Source organism: Physeter macrocephalus, chromosome 2 (assembly GCF_002837175.3).
Source record: "Physeter macrocephalus isolate SW-GA chromosome 2, ASM283717v5, whole genome shotgun sequence".
In the NCBI taxonomy this organism is placed as follows: domain Eukaryota; kingdom Metazoa; phylum Chordata; class Mammalia; order Artiodactyla; family Physeteridae; genus Physeter; species Physeter macrocephalus.
This window is the reverse complement of record NC_041215.1, coordinates 19,390,234-19,409,242: the sequence shown is the minus strand read 5'-3', so window position 1 is coordinate 19,409,242 and position 19,009 is coordinate 19,390,234. Positions and strand designations below refer to the sequence as shown.

Genomic DNA, 19,009 nt, shown 5'->3' with positions numbered 1-19,009 from the left:
CAGCGGGGAAGCGGCCACGGGGCCCTGGGGGGCGGGTCGTGTCGAGGGGGCAGAGGAGAGGCTGGAGCAGGTTCAAGAGGGAACGGGAGACAGGGAACAGCCAGCGAGTGTGGGAAACCATCTCGGGCAGAGATGTCACCAGGCACCCCAGCCAGCCTCGGGGAGACACCAGCAGTCGAGCTCTCTTTAAATTACTTTATTCGAGAAGATGGGGAGGACAGACGGGGGACTGAGCTGAGCCCTGAGTCCCTGAACCTCCCAGCTCAGCCCCCACAGCAGGACGGGACCAAAGTAAGGGGGTGGGGACTCCAGCCCCACCCAGGCGAGGTCACGGGGGGAACAGACAGGACCCGGGCATACCGAAGGACTGTCCTCTGGGCTGTCCCCCAGGAGGGCGGTGGCCAGAGCATGTGGGGCCCGGCCTGCGGACCACCCGGGACGGGGCTATTTGGGGGTGCTGCTGCCCTTCTTGGGAGTGCAGCAGTCGAGCTCCCTTTAAATTACTTTATTCGAGAAGATGGGGAGGACAGACGGGGGACTGAGCTGAGCCCTGAGTCCCTGAACCTCCCAGCTCAGCCCCCACAGCAGGACGGGACCAAAGTAAGGGGGTGGGGACTCCAGCCCCACCCAGGCGAGGTCACGGGGGGAACAGACAGGACCCGGGCATACCGAAGGACTGTCCTCTGGGCTGTCCCCCAGGAGGGCGGTGGCCAGAGCATGTGGGGCCCGGCCTGCGGACCACCCGGGACGGGGCTATTTGGGGGTGCTGCTGCCCTTCTTGGGAGTGGTGGGCTTCTTGCTCTGCCAGAGGTGCCCCTGGATGGTGAAGGCATCCACACTCATGGACATGGTCTTGGCGGGGATCTGGGTGAAGCGCTTTCGGTCCGAGTTGTACTTGTAGATGCCCTCCACCATGGCGGGCGTGACCGTCCGGGGGCCGTAGCCTGTCAGCCGCGACAGCTCGTCCGTCTCCCCGGACAGCGTGTATAGGGCCCGGAACTGGCAGCTTGAGTCGCGGAAGAGGATCAGGAAGTGGTTGGCCTTGCTCTTCTCGATCTCCTGGGTGGGGGGCGGAAGCAGTTAGCCAGGCCAGCAGGGCCCCTGCGACCCGCCCGCCGCCAGTCCCCCAGCCCCGGCCCCGGCCCAGGCCCACCTCAAGAATGCGGTTCTTCTGCGGCTCGTTCACCTTGCCCGCCAGGCAGCAGTGCGACAGGGCGTTGTGGATGATGAACTTGTTGGACTTGGCGCTCGGCTCCTTGTACAGCCGCGGACCTAGGGGGCGGGGTGGTCAGCAGGGACGACCGGGGGCGCCGCTGGGGCCCGGAGCTCACCCCCCAGAGTCCCACCTACCCGTGTACTCAGGCACTGAGGCCGGGGAGGAGGCGTTGCTGCCGTTTTCCCACTCACGTTCTCGGCTGCCAGGCAGGCGGCTTGGGGACATGAGGCTGGATGGAGATGGAGCCCTGCGGGGGGAGGGGTGGGGAGGGGTGCGGTCAGCGGTGGACGAAGCCTCCCAATCAGTGTGTGGTGGGACCCGGCCAGGGCGAGCCCAGGCCACAGCCGAGCAGGCAGGACGCATCCACTGACATCATCTGGGCTCCCAAGTCCACACAGGGCCCTCTTCCGGCCCTGGGCACATAGAACACGGGAGCAGAGAGTCACGACCTCGGGTCCCGTCTCTGAGGTGTGCAGCCTGGCATCTTTGGTGGCAGATGCACACCCTCGTGCCTTATCACCCTCGTAAGGCACTCTCTCACACACACACACACACACACACACACTCATGCTCTCTCTCTCTCTCTGAGAGGCCACCTGGAACACAAACGCCGGCCCACCCAGGCTAAACTCACCGAGATGTGGGCCTCTTCACGCCGAGGTTATTGGGGGCCTCGTTGGCCACGGTGGACAGAGACAGGGTGGACTGGGAGTAGACTTTGCTGAGCCGAGAGCCTGGGAGCAGAGGGTGTCGGGTCAGGCCCCACCCGAAGTCCCCTTACCTCCACCTACGCCCAGGGGACCTTAGTTGGCCAGCTGGGGAGGGAATGTGCGGTCAGCCCTGTCCCAAGACCCTCGCCCTGCACAGCCTCGCTGTAGCCCACACAGCCCTTACCCCGCTGCAGCCCCACATCCTTGTGGAAGCCTTGACCCCTGTGAGCCCACGCTTCGGCCCTGCGGGTGTACCCTGCACCGCCCGCCCCACATACCCACGGGGGCCTCACCCAGCAGGCCGCGGGCTGGGCTCCGCGCCAGGGCCGAGTCATCACAGCAGCCGGAGCGTGGCCGGGGGCCCCTCCGACCGCCCCGGCCTGGCCCCCCGCTCCCCGTCGCCCGGGGCCGCAGCACCTTGTCGAGGTCATCCATCAGCTTCAGCTGGGCCCGGCGTTCATACTCGAGCCGCGTGAACTCCCCCCGCCGGGGGCCCACCTCCTCCTCGGCTGGGGCCCGGGCAGCAGGGGCTGCGGTTGAGGCAGGGGCCGCAGGGGCTGCGGTTGAGGCGGGGGCCGCAGGGGCCGGGGGCCCAGGGGCTACTTCCTCCTGGGCCAGCCTGCAGATTGAGGGGATTGAAGCAGTCAGGTGGTGGGGATGCCAGCGGCAGGAGGTTCCCCAGGCTGGGCCCAGCCTCACCTCGCAGCCTCCTCCCTCCGTTGCTCCTTCTCGGCCTCCTGCCACTGTCTCCGCCGCCGTGCGTCCTCCACCCGCCGCCGCTGACGCTCCAGCAGGCTGGCCCTCTTCTGGGCCATCTCGTCCTCGGGCTTGTCTTCATCCTGGGGGCAGGCACCAAGCGTAGCTGGCTGTCCCTCCCCTGGTTCGGCTGGAGTCTGATCTTGTATCGACCCAGCCTGCCAGCCGCTCCCCTGTCCTTGAGTGTTTGTAATTGGTCTGAAGGCGCTTGGTGGGCGCCTGCTGTACGCACAGCCCCATGCTGGGTTCTGGGCACACCAAGCGCTTAACCCAGCGAGGAAGGCAATCAGGTATCACGCCAACACTGGTGAACACCAGCAGAGGCTGCCGTCAGTCTACACTGTGGGGAGGGACCTATCCTGGCCTGGGGACACCAAGAGGGGCCTCCCGGAGGAAGCAACCTCGGAGAATGATGATGACTGAACTGGGTGGGGGTGAGCAGTGAGGAGAGCATTCTGGGCAGCGCGAATAGCAAGTGCAAAGGCCCTGAGGCCAGAACAAGCCTAGCAGGTGTGGAACAGCAGGAAGGCCAGTGTGCCTGGGATGCAGAGCTGGGGAGGATGCCATAGGATGAGGTCAGGGGCGAGCAGAGCCTACGGCCATGGGAAAGACTTTTATTCTAAGAGCAAAGAGGAGCTACAGAAGGGTTATAAATAAGGGGGTGACAAGGTCCAATGTACATTTTAAATAAATTTTGCTGACCGCTCAGTTGAAAATGGCCAGGGATTGGTGTGTGGTGAGGGGTGGGCAGTGGAGACCAATCAGGACGTGACTGCAGGTGTCCGGGTAAGAGGTGGTGGCCCAGGCTGGGGATGCCAACAGGAAGAAGAGTGATTGGATATGGAAGGGTCAGGAAGGGGAACCGGTAGGGGATGAAGGAGGGAGCAGGAGGGAGGGGATACCATAGAGGACCCTAGCCCCATCTGCCTATATACCCACTCCTTCCATCTGTCCGTCACCCACCTATCCATCCGCCCAGCCCTGTCCAACTGCCTACTACCTGCTCTCCCTGTCTATCCACCCACCCCATCTATGTGTCCATCTGGACATACACACCTTGTCTGCCAGATGCCACCTGGCTAACCACCCATCCACTTCTGTCCCGCCCCGCCCCACAGCTCCGTTTGTCCATCCATTGGGAAAGCCCTATCCATGCGACCACTTGTCTGCCCACCCGCCCACCCCTCCCCCACCTGCTCAGGTGACTCTCACCTTATAGAAGAATCCCAGCCCGGTCCGGGGCTCTCCCTCTGAAGATGCCTCTTCTTCTAAGGAATCCTCAGCACCAGGGGGGCTCCCATCTCCCTCATCCTCAGCCGTGGGCTCTTCCAGGCTGCTCAGCGGGATCTCGACGAGGCCGGGCCGGGCCGCGGGCTCCTCGGGAGGCGGCCCCTCCGCCAGAAGGATAGAGGAGCGCGTCTGCACGGGCACCTGGCTCGGCGAGAACTTGCGCAGGTGGGGGAGGCTGTCCACGTCGTGGGGAGGCGTGAGCACCCTCGTCAGGGGCGCTAGCCGCAGCTCCGCCGGCCGCGCGTGCTTCGGGCTCCGGGGTGTGGGGCTGGGGCCAGGCCCGGGGCTGCGCCGGGCCGCTGGGGCGCGCCGGGCGGGGCTGGGGGACGCGGCTTTGGAGCCCGCCGTGGGACCAGGGATGACCCACGCGGCAGGAGGCGGGGCAGGCCCGGAGGGCTCTGGCGGGGCCAGGAGCCGCTGCTGCTGGTCCGTGAGCCTCTGCATGTCCCGTTGCAGCGAGCTCAGCGCTGCACTCAGCTTGCTGACCGCCCGGTTATAGTCCCCCAGCCCTTCGGGGGGCACCGGGCCCAGTTCCGGCGAGAAGGTCACTGCCTTCGGCCGTGGCGACGGCTCACCCTGGCCCTCGCCTGCCGGCCGCTCCCCACCAGGGGCCAGGCCCGGCTCCGCCTCTGCTTCCCCGCCGGCCTCCCGCGGCTGCACCTGCAGGAATGCACTCTTGCCCAGTCGCTGGCGGTGCTTGGCAAAGATGGCCTCGATCCGTCGCTTCTGAGCCTCTATGGCCCGGCGTTTCTCCTCCAGCCGGGCTCCAAGCTCACTCATCTCCGAGCTCAGGGCCTCTGGTGCCACTGGGGTGGCTGCCGGGGACCCTGCCTCGGCCTCGGCCTTCACCAGCTGCTTCTTGCGTTCAGCAAAGCTGGTCATCTTCACTTCAGAGTTGCTGGCCACTGGGGACGAAGCCGCCGCCTTCGGGGAGCCCTCAGACAGGGCTGGCGGTTTCGATACCTCCCCCGCTGGGCAGGGACACGGTTTTGAGAGGCCCTCGGGCTGGGGCGAGTAGGTGGGTGCTTTGGTGGGCCCGTCGGGCAGTGGTTTTGAGACCCCCTCGGGTGGGTAGGGGGAAGCCAGTGGCAGTTTGGAGGACCCCTCGGGAGAGTGGAGGTAGAAGCTGCCGTCGGCAGCCCCATCCGGGAGCAGCCGGGGCTCGGCACTGTGGATGATCTGCAGGGCCTCCTCGATGGTAGGCAGGTCGCCCGTCTCCGGGGCTGGTTGGGTGGGGGTCCGGGCTGGCACGGAGCGCGGGGGACCCAGGCTGTCTGAGCTGACGGAGCGGAGTAGGACGGGGTCTCCCATGACAACATCCACGTCGCTGTCCAGGCCAAAGGGAGTGCTGAACGACATGGCCTGGGAAAGGGGACGGCTGGGCGGCCGGAGGGAGGGGTCAGCCCCTGGGACAAGCCTGGGCCCCACCCGCTCCACCGCCCGGGCCCTTGCGATGCGCTCACCTGAGCTGACGGTTCCAGGCTTTGCCGAGGGCCTCCACGTGGGACATGGACGGGGAGGACTTCAGCGAGCCTGGGGAGGGGCAGTGAGTGGTCACTCAGCGCTCACTCTGGGGGTCACTGGGGACCCTGGGTGGCGTCAGCCACGGGTTGTCAATGGGTGAGTCACTGATGGGTCATTATGCGGATGGATAACTGCGGGTGGTGTCACTACGGGGTCCTGTTGAGCCACTGTGGAGGTCACTGGGGGGACAATGAGTGTCACCAAGGAGTCATTCGGGTGCCAGAGGGACCCAATGGAGGGGTCTAGAGGGACGGCATGAGGTCAGCGGGGGTGGTCTTTGGATGGGGGTCTCCAGTGACAAGCCATCTCCCTGCCCTCACCTGTGGATCCTCGGAGTGGGGACTGGGGGCCGCCGGGTGACAGGAGTGGATGGCGGAAGTTGAAGACAGGAGAACTGCCAAGAGATGCGCCATCAGCCGGGGGCCCCCCTCTCCCCCTCCCTCGCCCCTCCTGGGAGCGGAGACCAGATCATCTCCCTTCCCCGTCCCCGCAGGAGGAGGAGCCCATCGTGGCTGTGTAGTCTCAACCCAACAGGGGAGTGGTACCTGCTGCCGCTGTTGTTCTGAGGTGGGGAGGCCTCCGTGGCCCTGTGGGAGGCGGCTGCAGCACAGAGCGGAGGGTCAGGCAGGGCTTGGCCTCCCCCGCCCCCATGCCCCCCGGACCCAGGGTCGGGCCTCACCATGACCATCAGGCAGATCCTTGACCTGCACGAAGTCGGGTTTCAGCACCTCAAAGCACACGAACAACTCCGCTAGCAGCACCATCAGGTTGATCTGGAGGTGGAAAGCAGGGTCAGCCAACCAGGCGCACGGCCCCCGACACCCGCCCTCTGCCCACAAGGCCCCGAGATGGCCTTACCTTGAGGGGCGGTGGGACATAAAGCAGGTCCTCGAGAGAGAGCGGGCAGCCCCGAGGAAGGCGGGACGCGCAGAAGTCCTGCACCAGCTGGAGGTTGTACAGGCTGTCCGCCACAGACATGGGGTCCTTGAGGCACACCTCTGTAAGGAGAGGATGCCTGCGTCCCCAGCTCTAAGGGAAGGAGGATGGGGCCCCGGGGAAGCGGGGGCCCAGCAGCCAACATGCACAGAGGACCGCTGACGAGCCAGGTTAGGGCCCCTTCACAAGGTGTGTACCGTGACAGGCTGTTCCTCAGGCCTTTGCATCTGCTGTTCCCACCACCTGGAGGGCCAGTCCCCCAAGAACTCATCTCAGAAAGCTTATCCTGACTACCCAGTGCCCTTCAGAGCACCTAACATCCGGAACATTCCTCTCGATGAACTTATTGTCTTTCTCTCCCAACTAGGATGTGAGCTGCCTGAGGTCAGGAACGTGTCTGTATTGTTCTGGCTGGATCTCTGGCACCTAAAACAGGATCTGGCAGTTTGTACTCTATCAGTAGGTGCTGCAGGAGTGAACTGTATAAAGCGCAGAGAGGTTTAGACACTTGTGCAAGGTGACACAGCTCATTACGGGAAGAGAGAGGTTCAAACCCGGGTCTGCCAATTCTGGGAGCTGCACTTACAATCGCTGCACTACTCTGAGGACAGACGCCAATGCCTGGGTGCCAGGCTTGCAAGGACGGGGTCTGGCTCAGGCGCATTCACTCACCCTCGAGTCGCAAGAGCTGGGGACAATAGCAGTGGATCGTGGCGGCCAGCGCAGCCCCACTTGCCAGGTCCTGGAGGCTGGTCACGGTCGGAAAGCAGGGGGCGCGTCGGGCCACGGCGCGGTCCTTGCGATATCGGATCTGTGGGTGGGAGCCGGGTCAGGTCAGAGGTCAAGCTGGCCCACCCACCCCGAGGTCAGCAGTCATGCAGGCTGGGCGGGGAGGCCTGGGGTTTCCGCCTCGAGGGGGCGTGAAGCCGGGGGTCCCAGAGCCAGAGTGGGGGGGCCAGCCTGGAGCAGGGGAAGGGCAGCAGCAAGAGGCAGAGGAGGTGTCTGCGAGCAGCCAGGCCAGCAGCGGGGGCTGGGGACAGGGACTCCTGGGACCCTGGGGTGGGGGATACGTTACCATGGGGGGTTTGCTCCCCGACTCCTTCAAACAGAAGGCAATTGCGTGCTGGGGGGAGAGGAGCAGCTGTCAGCGGGGCGGGAGGGGTGCTGACTTGCTGGGCCCCCAAGCACACCTCCGGCGGGGGAGGAGATAGCCCTGACCCCTGTCCCAAGCCCTGGCCATCCAGCTCCCTGACTGCGCCCTGGCCGGCTTTGGGGACCCCAGCTCCTCCCAGCCAGGAGGGACCCCAAAGAGCAGCCATTCATGCAGGGAATCCTCTCCCCCCAACAAAAGACCCAGGTCCCAGCTGGGGGAGGGGATGCAGAGGAAGCAGGAAGGCAGGAGAGGAACCCCCAACCCAGGCCCTAGTGTGTGGCGGGGGAAGGAGGCCCTGAAGTGAGCAAAGGCAGGGACTTCAGCCCAAAACCTCCCCCCGCCACCTGCAGTGGTCACTTTCTCCTTGTACTTCAGGGATGGACACCCCACTGCCCCCAAAACTGAGACCAGGGAGCTGTCCTTAGGGAAGCTGGAGTCTCAGTTAGGAAGGTTCTTCTACCCTCTTTTGGGTTTGAGGATCTTTCTCTTGGCTAGAGGTGTCTTCTCCATGTGCCCTGCCTGTTGGGGTCAGGATCCATGTGTCTGATGGGCTGGGGTCCTCCCTCTCCCCACCGTGGCTCAAGTGGACAAGCCTCTTGATTACTGGGAGGTGAGTCATGTACGGGGGAGAAGTCTGTCCTTTCAGGAACAGCAGAGATTCCCCTCTTCCCTTGGTTCCCAAAGGGTTTCTCTCTGTTCCCCCAGGGCTGGGGCCCTACTTCCTTTGCTCATATCTGGGGAGAGATAGGAGAGGGAGCGGGACAGGCAGGCAGAAACAGACACAGACAGACAGCGACAAGCGGGGCAGGCAGACGGGGCAGAGAGACAGCCCCACTTACAGGAACCAGCTTCCAGTACCAGCGTGTGGGACACTGATGCCAGAGAGGCAGAGAGGAGAGTGGCAGGGGCGGCAAAGGGGAGAGGGCAGAGAGAGAGAGAGTCACCTCCAGTGCAGGAATGGCCTCGAGGCACAGCTCCAAACCTGCCCACCCAGCCCTTGAGGGTCCGCCCTTCCTTCCTTCCTTCCATCCATCGCCCCAGGCTCACCGAGGCCTGCGCTGGGGCCACCCCATCGGCAGGGGCCGCGGGAGATGCTCTCTGGGCAGCTTCCTGCTCCGTCTTCTCCTGCAGCCGCCGGATGGTCTGGGGAGCAGGGAGAGGTCAGTGCTCCAGTCACTGGGTGATCCTGGCCCCCGCCAGCCCACCTTGGCCCAAGCCCCACCTACCGTGTCCACCCAGAAAAGGAGCTTGTGCTCCAAGCTGGCCAGGGCCAAGGGACCAGGCAGTGTCTTTGTCCACTCCAAGGCGAAGGCAACCATGAGGGCATCAATGACAGCTAGGTGGGCTCCCTGTGGAGGCAAGAGCTGAAGGGTGAGACTAGAGCGCCTCCCAGGGAGAAGAAAGAGGAAAAACCTGGAGGTGGGAGGGGCTTCAAGTGGGAGGGGCTTGGGAGGCAGTCCAAGCTTTGAGGTCACAAACTAGGCCTTAGGGATCTGGTGGGCGGGGTAGGCAAGTCCTCAGGAGCCAGTTAGCGTGTTTTGGGAGGCGCCAGGCTTGGCTTGGTAGGAGGAGCCTGGCCTGGTGGGAGTAGCCATGAGGGGAGGAGCCAGGCCTGGTGGGCGGGACCTAACGAGGTAGGGGCGTGGCCTACCATGAGGATAGGCTGGTGCCTCAGGTCGGCCTCCTGCACCGGGCGCTCGGGCAGCGCGGGCACCATGCCCCTCCGCGCCAGCAGGGCCAGTAGCGCAGAGGGGCTGGGGGGCGTCTCGAGCTGCGGCAGTGCCTGGCGCCAGGCCCGGCAGTAGAGCTCAGCCGAGAGCAGCAGCCGCGTCACCGGGGGCTTCACGTGCTCCTGCGCATACTGGTCGGTGTAGAAGGGCTCCCACAGCTCCGAAGGCACATGCTCTGCCGGGGCGAGGAGGGGGCATGGATCATGGTGGGTCAGGGCCACCGGACATAACCCCTCCGCATACATACAATTACATGGACCCAATTAAAGGGGGGGGGGTCGTTGCGGGTCTGGACCAGGGAGGATGGCACCGGGACGGGTAAATAGGGCACCTAGGCTGAGACACGAGGCGCAGGTGTGGGGGAGTTTGCCAGAGGAAGGGGTGACGGTGTTCCAGGCAGGGGGTCTGCATACAAAGGCGAGGAGGTGGGAGAGAGCACGTGCCTCGGGCAGATGGCGGGCTCTTGGACCCGGAGGAGAGGTGGCGGAGGCCAGATGGGCGGGGTCTTGTAGCCACCCCTCTCGCCCACACCTAAGGACTGCACGACAATGTGACTTAATCGATCTCCCTGGGTGCCCTACACCACCCCAACGGACTCGCTTTGCCTTAAGGCAACCCTAGGAAGAAGCAGCCCGGGCACACGTGGTAACTCCGCTTTACAGATGAGGAAACCTAGGCACCAAGAAGGCCACACAGCTCTGGACTGGGATTCAAACCCAGGCCTTAAGCAGGGGGTGGGATGAGCTGTGGAGTGGGGGGCTGGCTGGCAGGGCATGCAATGGGAGAGGGGGACAGACTGCAGACACTTTGTGTGTGTGTGGGGGGTGTGAATGGCCTGAACTTGGTGACTGAAGGGGAGGGGGGGAGAGGCATCCAGGGCCCCATTGGGAGTGAGGGGGAAGAGAGGCAGAGGGAAACGGAAGGCAAGGGAAAGAGGGTGGTGGCTGAGATGGGGGTACAGGAGGGGCTGGAGCTTAGAGGCAGCCACAAAAACCCTGAAAGAGAGGGGCAGGGTAGGAAGAGGCTTGAGGAAGCCGCCTGTGGAGGGAGGAGGGGTGGCAGAGCCCCAGCCAAGTGGGACCCAAGGGTGGGGAGGAGAAAGATCAGAATAAGCCGTCAGGAAGATCTGGGAGGTAGACAGGAGGCAACCGAGGCCATCGCGGTTGGATGAGCCCTTATGGGTCTTCCAGGGAGGCCCTAACACATCCCAGAGCTGCTGCTTTGTATACTGGGCTTCTGCGTGTTTGAAAGGATGGGAGGGGGCAGGATTCTACTGCTTAAAAACATTTGAAGGTGTCGTACCAGGCCTTCCTCAGGTGCCTGAATTCACAGCGATGCTCTCCAGAGGCCCCTGCCCTCACCGACAAGGACCCAGGCACCCTGGCTTTCAGCCCCTCCCTGCCCCCCCCCCCCGCAAACTCACACTTGACCTTCCTACTTAATACCCAAACCCTGTGTAGAGTTGGGCCATCTCTCTGCCCCTTGAAAGAAGAGTTCTCCAGACCTAGGGATTATCATATTATGTGAAGTCAGTCAAGGACAAATATCATATGATATCACTTATATGTGGAATCTAAAAGAAATGATACAAATGAACTTATTTACAAAACAGAAATAGACCGACAGACATAGAAAACAAACTTAGGGTTATCAAAAATGATGGGCGGGGGAGATAAATTAGGAGTTTGGGATTAACATATACACACTACCATATATAAAACAGGTAAACAACAAGGACCTACTGTATAGCACAGGGAACTATACTCATTATCTTGTAATAACCTATACTGGAAAAGAATCTGAAAAAGAATATGTATAACGGCATCACTTTGCTGTACCCTTGAAACTAACACAACATTGTAAATTAACTACACTTCAATTAAAAAAAAAAAAAAAAAGAGTTCTCCAGGTTTTCTTTCCTTCCACCCTTCCCCTGTCCCAACCTCCCTGATCTGCCCTTGCCCTCCTAGCTCCCGGCCTCCCCAAGGCCAGCAGTGGCCTTCCAACGCCCACTATCTTGCCTGGGCTCTCTGCCGAGTACCTCCTTCTTCCGGAAAACTTCCTCCCCCTGGCATCTTTTTCTCTCTCTCCCACCACTCAAGCTAGGCCACCTCCGGACATGCCTCTCTGATGCTGGGCTCCCAACAGCTCTGTCTGAGCAGCCCTGTCGATGGACTTGCCCCCGCTACTATGATGGCTTCCATGGCCATCTGAGCACTGCCACCTGCCGCAGCCCAGGCATTGCCCATCATGCTCAGTATCTTACTCCTAACGTGCTCCTTCTCTCCGTCCCCATCACAGTGAGAGATCACCACCTCTCCTTCTCTCTCCCAGCTCCAACATCCAATCAGTCATCTGGTTTCAGCTCCTGGCATCCCCTGAAGCCAAACCCTCCTCCCCCTCTCTCCAGCTCCCGGTCGCTTCCTGCTCCCATCAGCAAAATTAAAGTTTCTTTCCTGCAGGGCTTGTCAGGGCCTTGAAGATGACAACTTGAGCTAGAGCTACCGATAGCTAATGTTTATCAAGTCCTTACTTTACACCAGTCTGTCTCCACCTCGGCACAATTGGCATTTGGGGCTGGATAATTTTGTGTTTAGTGGGGCTGAGGTGTGGGGAATTGGGGCAGGGGGGTGCTGTCCTGTGCATTGTTAAGATGTTTAGCAGAATCCCTGGTCTCTCCTCACTAGATGCCAAGAGCACTGTCCTCTCAAGTAGCAACAACCAGAAATGTCTCCAGACACTGCCAAATGTCCCTTAAGTGACAAACTCATCTTTGGTTGAGGACCACCGTTCTACACTATAAAGTGTTCTATTGGGCATTTACTGCAGAGCAGTCCTGTCCGATAGGAATAGAATGTGAGCCACACAGGAAGTTTAAAATTTTCTAGTTGCTACATTAAAAAAGTAGCAACAAGTAACATTAACTTAGTAATATAGTTCACCCAAAATATATACAAAATATTATCATTTCAACACATCATCAACATAAAAACATTATTAACGAGATATTTCACTTTTTTTTTTTTTTTTGGTACAAAGTCTTCCAAAGCCACTGTGTATTTTACATTTACAGCACCTCACAATTCAGACCGGCCACACACTGCTCGTGGCTACAACGCTGGACAGCACAGCTAAAGCGCAGCTAGCCCTTGGACCACCGCCGCCTCCTTGTGTGCATTTGCTCATTGCATTATTCCAAGACTTATTCTTATCTGTTGTACAGATAAGGAAACCGAGGCCCAGAGAGCTGAGATGACTTGTCCAAGATCACAGAGCTAGTTAAGGGCAGAGCCAATGGGACCCTAGTTCCCTAAGCATCACCTGGAGGTCTGGCGGCCTAAGGGACTGCATATGGTGTTTCCCAAACTTGCATAAAGATGCCACCCTTCCTTATCTCTGAGCCTGAGTTCTGTGGAGCCCACTAGCCTGCATTCCTGCCCAGCCTCTTCACGCCTGTACCCTGGGGCCATCAGAACTACCCCTTCCCCCAGCCGTTATTCCCCCGGGGCAACTGCATATCTGATCTCGTCTGGCCAGTCCCCAAACACCTTCCATGGCTCCCTAGGGCCCTCAGATTCCCCACCCATGGCCTGAGAGGCCCTCATCACTTGCACCAGACTCCCTCATCTCCCTGGCCACTCCTGGCCACCACTGAGACCTGTACACTCTTCTCAGAGAACTCCCTGTTGGTCTCCTCCCCCTGGCAAACTCCTACACACCCTTCAAGGTTCAAATGCTCCCTCCTCTTGGGAGCCTTCCTTTCTCCTCCCCTCCCTGGAAGATTTCAGGGATTTCCTCCCCCAGCCTGCTCGCTGGAAGGCCCGCAGCACGCCTCGACATTAACTGGACGTCACCGACTTTATCATTCTAAGCATCAATGATCTGGTTTCAAGTCTCATCCCCCTCTCTCCATCCTGAGCACCCAGCACTGGCCTGGCACCCAACAGGCATCAGTAAAGAGTCCCAGAGTTCATGAGCCAAGCAGGGCTCTGCTCCCCACTTCCCGCTCAGAGCCTGGGGTCCCACCTTCCTCAGTCCCCCTGTTTAGAGAACGTGGGTCGGGGGCAGAGTCAACGTGACCTTCTGGGAGGATGTCACACAACGCAGGGGAGCTGGGTCAGTGAGGACAGAACCGGGTGGGTCAGGGTGTCCCCCAGGGACCTCACTCTTCTTTCTGGGAAATGGAACAGTAATTTCTCTTCTGTCCCCTGACCAGATGATGAATAATATTATCATTAATAAAAATGCCGCGGTCATGGCAGCAGGAATAGCACCATCCACTTAGCGTGTACCGTGTGCCAGAAACAGAATAATCCTGTGGTCAGTCTCTCTCACCTTGTGAAAGGAGGAACTGGGACCCCAATCACCCCAGCACTGCCCTGGCACTTAGTGGGTGCCCCGCAGACATTTGTGAAATGGATAACAAAGTGAACAAATGCCTTCTTTTATACAGGACTAAACTGAAGCTTAGAGAATTGGGTTAATTCGTCCACATTCTGGTGGAGCGTGGGACTCAAAGCCAATTCTGATTCCCAAAGTTGAGTCCTCTGTGGCCTCATAACCTGGGATACGAGGGGCTGGGGCAGACCTGGGTCTCTCCCCGCCAACCATCCCACCCCCCCACCCCCTTACTCAAGCAGATCCCTGTGGGTGGTGAGCCCCAGAGTGGGCCCTGCTTGGGAGGGTGCAGGGAAAGAGACTGGGAGAAAGACAGGCTCAGGCGGAACCAGGAGAGGGACAGCTGTCACCAAGACCCACACCCAGAACAGGTTGATCTGGGAAGGCCACTGAAGGTATGATGGGCTGTGCTCAGCTGGTGCCAAGACCAGTGGGCAGGGCCAGTGGGAGGGCAGGGCGTCCCCCCAGAAGGCCCAGACCTTAATTAACTCGTCTTCCCCATGGCCAGGCCCTGACTCTCAGCTCTGGCATGGGGCCATTACTGAGCCTTCCCTGGGCCGCAAATCCTAGGGACCCATTCGCATCCTCCCCGGTGGGGTGGCCTGAGTTCTTCACACACGTGAACCGGGGGGAGGAAGTGGGAGAAGGCCCTGCACCTGGGCCCCCACCCCCGGCGATCTTGGATAAGCCATTTCCCTTCTGCTGGGCTCGCCCGCCTCCTAAGCAAAATGGGGCAATAAGTCACAGCTGCCAGCCGCCGGCCGGGGCCGTGGAGGCGAAACAGGGGCTTCCCGCTCCCCTCACCGCCCGCAGAGCAGGCAGGGCCGACGCGGGGTGTGCGTCCGGGCTGGACGCGGGCGGGGGTCCTCGCGGGCGCACGATGTGAGTGTGTAAAGGGGGGAGGGCAGCCAGGCGAGGCCCGCAGTGGGAGACAACACTCGGCCCACAGACCCTGCCCGGGTCACCTGGGGGCCGGGACGCCCGGGTCCCGGCGCGGAGCTGGGCCGCCGGCCCCACCCCCACCGCGCTCCCGCAGCCGGCCGGGCAAAGTCCACCGCCCGGGCCGAGCAGGAAGCCCAGAGGCCCGGCGCGCAGGGGCCCGGGCCCGGGGACCCCCGGCGACCGGCGCTATTGTTCCCACGGCCCCGGCCTCCCCGGCGCGGCGCCCCGCCCCCCGCACCTGCCGCCCCCTCTCCCCCGGCCTGGTACCTGCGCCCCCGAACGCGGCCCGCAGCACCCACGCCAGGCTGGCCGCCGCCTTGGCCCGCGAGAAATCGTACTGGTCCAGCGATTTGATCTCGGGCACAAGGAAGGTCCTCCGCAGCGGCCCGGGCCCGGGGGGCGCCGCCTCCACCATGGCGGCGCCGGGGCTGCGGGCACCGGCTCCGCGCTCGCTCGGGCTGAGCTGGGCTGGGCTGCGCCGCGCTAGCACCGGGGCCGGGCCCGCCGTCACCACCACCGTCACCGCCGCGGCCGCAGGCGAGCCAGGTGCGGCCGCTCGCGCTCGCGACGCTGCGTCGGCCCCGCCCCGGGGCGGAGCCCAGGTGCGCCCCGCCCCCGGGCCTGGCCCCCGACCCTGTCCCCTCGCCTCTCCCGGGCCCTCGCCGCCGCAGGGTGGGGCGGGCCCAGACTGCGGTGGTGGCGGGGGAGGCTGCCGAGGAGTGCGTGTGCGCGCGCGCGCGCCTGTGTGTGTGCGCGCGCGCTGGGGAGGAAGAGGGACCCTCCGCTTGCGGGTGTGTGTGCCTGCCCAAGTGTGTTTCCTTAGATGTGAGTGCGAGCTTGTCATTCCCGGCCTGGAGGCAGCGCGCGCGTGTGTGCACCTGTTTCTCATTGTGTCTTGTGAGAGTCCAAGAACGTGTGTCTGTATTCGCACCAGTGTGTGCATCTCTGGACGTGTTTGGGTGGTGAAAGGAGGGTGTTGAGTGTGTCTGTGTGTCCGTATCTGTGCGAGTGTGACAACGCTCGCGTTTGTGTGTCCTTGTTTTTCATGTGTGTTGTGTGTACAAGGATCTGTGTTGTGTAGGTGTTGGTGCCCTGAGGATTCAGGAGTGTGTGTGTATTTGTGTTTTGTCGGTGCATTTGTGAGTTTGCCGATTTGTGAGCATCTAAATGTACTTCTCTTTTGTGTCAGGGTGTGATGAATGTCAATGAAGGAGTATGTGCGACAAATTGAGAGTGTGTATAATTATGCAGGAGTGTGACTGCTTGTATCTGTGAGTGTGGTTGAATGGCTGTTACTGGGTATATTTGCAAATGTCTGTGTGTGCATTTGTGGTATCAACAGAATTTTGGGGGGGCCGGGCTCCAATTGTGTGTAAATGAGGATGATGTATTTGTATCTAAGTGCATTTGTATATGAGTCTATGAGTATGATTGTGTGCACACGGGTGTGTATGGGGGTAGCGATTGTGGAATGTGTTTTGCTCTTATATGTGTATTTACATGTGAGTGTATTTGTGGGTGACTGTGTTTGGGTATATGGTGTGAGCTAAGGTGGTGTGACCGGGTGTGTAAACAGTGGAAGTGGGTGTAATTGTGGAAGAATGTCCATTTCTGGATGCATTTATGAGAGTACAAGCGTGCCTATTTCTCTAGGAACTGCATATTTGTGTGAGCAAATCTATGTGTGGTATGAGCTTGATTGTGTACGTCAGTATGAAGGGGTGTGTGTGTGAGAGAGAGTATATTTGTGTGTGTGTGTGAACGCAGATATTTGTGTACATGATGCAACTGTGTGGATGTTACCTGGTATACTTGTAAATGTCTGATCCTCTCTTTGTGGATATTCAATATTTGCTTGTGTGTTCCATGGTGTTTTTTTGTCAAGATATCTACTGTGTGCCTCGTAACTGTCTGTAATTGTGAATGCACAAGTGTTTGTGTTTGTGAGTGTTAGGACTTTGTGTATGTCCCGATGTGTATACCTGAGTGTAGTTTCATGTGTATAATAAGTGTACGTATGTGTTTGGGTTTATATGTTATCTGTTTATTTGTTGACATGTATCGCTGAGTGTATTTTGTGTATTTGTGTGTGTGCAGCTGGTGTTTACATCTGTGTGGATTTGTGGATATTTGCACGGATCTGTGAGTGTGACTTTGACGAGGTACACATGTATGAGTGTGTGTATCTGGTTTCTGAATGTAAACTGAGTATCTGAACGTATCTCTTTATGTGTAAGTGCATTTATGGGTGCCTGGTTGTGAACATATGGCTGTAGTGTGTGAGTAGGTGTACATGTGTAAGGAGTTGTGTTTTGAATGGCTTTGTGGGTGTGTAAGGGTATTTGTGTACATCTAGATGCACTTGTATGTCATATATAAGTGAGACCAGGTGGGTGAATTTTTACAACTACGGCGGGGGTTTCAATCTATACACACACACAGAGAACAGTGTTTTCTTGACTGTATAAAATTCTATGAGATGAGGGCTTCCCTGGTGGCGCAGTGGTTAAGAATCCGCCTGCCAATGCAGGGGACACAGGTTCGAGTCCTGGTCCGGGAAGATCCCACATGCCATGAAGCAACCAAGCCTGCGAGCCACAACTACTGAAGCCCGCGTGCCACAACTACTGAATCCCACGCGCCTAGATCCCGTGCTCCGCAACAAGAGAAGCCACCGCAATGAGAAGCCCGCGCACCGTAACGAAGAGTAGCCCCCGCTCGCCGCAACTAGAGAAAGTCCGCGCGCAGCAACAAAGACCCAATGCAGCCAAAAATAAATAAATAATTAAAAAAAGAAAGTAAATGGGAAAAAAAATTTTTGACGAGAACCACCCCTCCCCCCCCACCCATGGTGGTCCCTGAGCCTCAGCCTTTGTAGAAATTCCCCATCCCCTTAACATGCGTTGCACAGGCGTGTTTGAGGCGTGGGTGTCGTGGTGCGGGGCAGTGGGTGGGTGTGCCTGAAGGAGGGGAGCTGGGGCGTGGGCCCTCCTGTCGGGATGTGCCCGTGCAGGAGCAGGTGTGGGCGCACGCACCGAGGGGCCAGTGTATATGTGTTTGAGCGCACGTGTGGGATGTGCGTGGTGCCTGTGCCCTGGCCCGTGTCCCAGCGCCCCCCGCGAAAGACCTGGACAAGTCCTTTTCGCACCGGGCTTCTGTGTCCCCATCTGCGGCTCTGTCGGGGGATCTGGGGCTCAGGGCATGGGGAGGCGACCTGGCGGGGAAGGGCATGCCTTCATGCCCATCCCCTCCTGGGAGCGTGGCGTGTCCTGCGGGCGCACACGTGGGTTTGCTTTCCCTGGGGGGATTCTCGTGACCTTTGTGGACCCCAAGGGCAAACATGGGTGAAGACTGTGCCTGCCGCTTGCTGGCACGCTCTGCCGGGGGGCGCGCTGTGACCACGCAGGCAAAGGTTTTCCCGCCTTGGGAGGCGCCCCGCAGGCCCGCAGGCGTCCTCGGAGGCGAGAGCCAGGGGGCTTCCGGCAGCGTCAGAGCAGGAGCCGGGGGCCTCCTGGAGCCCAGCCCCACACCAGCCGGACTGGAATGCCTTGCTGGGCTGCACCGCCCCACCCACGCCTGCTGGAATCAGACGTCCCACCTCTCCCCGGGGGCCTGTTCCTGGGGCCCAGGCAGCTCCGGACACACTGGCTCCCCTGCGTGCACCGGGTGGCCCCCTCCCCGCCGTCCCCTTTCGTTCTCCCGGCATCTTTGCTTCCAGCCTCCTCTCTCACCCGGGCCTGGCTCTCAAGCCTCCTAACTTATTCGATGGGCCCTGGTTTTATTAAGCTGGGGGTGGGGATGACTTAGAGGCTTTATAGGTCAAGGGTTCAGGACTAGGTTTAGAAAACTGTATGAACCCCCAAAAAGTCATCTGCAAAATTCTGCACGTGTCTGCACTTCGGGGATCATGCTAACAGGTAACAATTTTCGAGAGTATTATATGCCCAGCACAATCTCATCTAATCCTCACCGCCACCCCAGCATAGCGAGTATTATACCCATTTTATAGACAGAAGAGCTGAAGCCAAGAGCCCGGAAGTCACATGGCAAGGAGAATGGAAGGGGGCTTTGAGCCCAAGTCACCTGGATCCAAGTTCCACCCGCTGAAACTTCCATCCCGAGGCTGGCCCACCTTCTCTAAATATCTAGGACCTTCAAATGGGGTTGGGTGGGGCCTGTAGTTGTGGGAATCTCAGAGCAGAGGAGGAGGGTTGGGGTCCCCTCTCTGTGCCTCTAGCCCAAAGCAAGCTGTGGTGATGGGATTCAGGTATGGCCACTGTTTCTGTCCTCCTCACCCTGACAGGATCGCATGGTGGCCCCTCTGAAGGTTGTTCAGAGTAGAGGGAGATTATTA

At 60.2% G+C, this 19,009-nt stretch overlaps 1 protein-coding gene across 12 annotated transcripts; it reads right to left on the bottom strand.

Annotated features, from left to right (window-relative positions):
- Positions 1-497: 497 nt before the first annotated feature.
- CAMSAP3 (calmodulin regulated spectrin associated protein family member 3) lies at positions 498-15,174 on the bottom strand. 12 transcript variants are annotated; one of them, XM_055080972.1, is made up of 18 exons: positions 14,923-15,173; positions 9,237-9,490; positions 8,812-8,934; positions 8,633-8,728; positions 7,508-7,555; positions 7,105-7,243; positions 6,355-6,494; positions 6,176-6,269; positions 6,042-6,096; positions 5,817-5,890; positions 5,436-5,505; positions 3,895-5,299; positions 2,626-2,765; positions 2,205-2,545; positions 1,851-1,950; positions 1,351-1,463; positions 1,154-1,272; positions 498-1,059 (listed from the first exon to the last, which is right to left on the bottom strand). In XM_055080972.1, exons 1-18 carry the CDS (start codon positions 15,068-15,070, stop codon positions 754-756), a joined length of 3,765 nt encoding a protein of 1,254 aa, XP_054936947.1. In that variant the 5' UTR covers positions 15,071-15,173; the 3' UTR covers positions 498-753. The 12 variants fall into 12 exon arrangements, with proteins under 12 accessions (XP_054936947.1, XP_054936938.1, XP_054936934.1 ...); XM_055080963.1 differs by lacking the exon at positions 7,508-7,555 and adding an exon at positions 8,425-8,457 and having other exon boundaries at positions 3,895-5,350; positions 14,923-15,172; XM_055080959.1 differs by having other exon boundaries at positions 3,895-5,350; positions 14,923-15,172.
- Between the last annotated feature and the right edge of the window lie 3,835 nt (positions 15,175-19,009).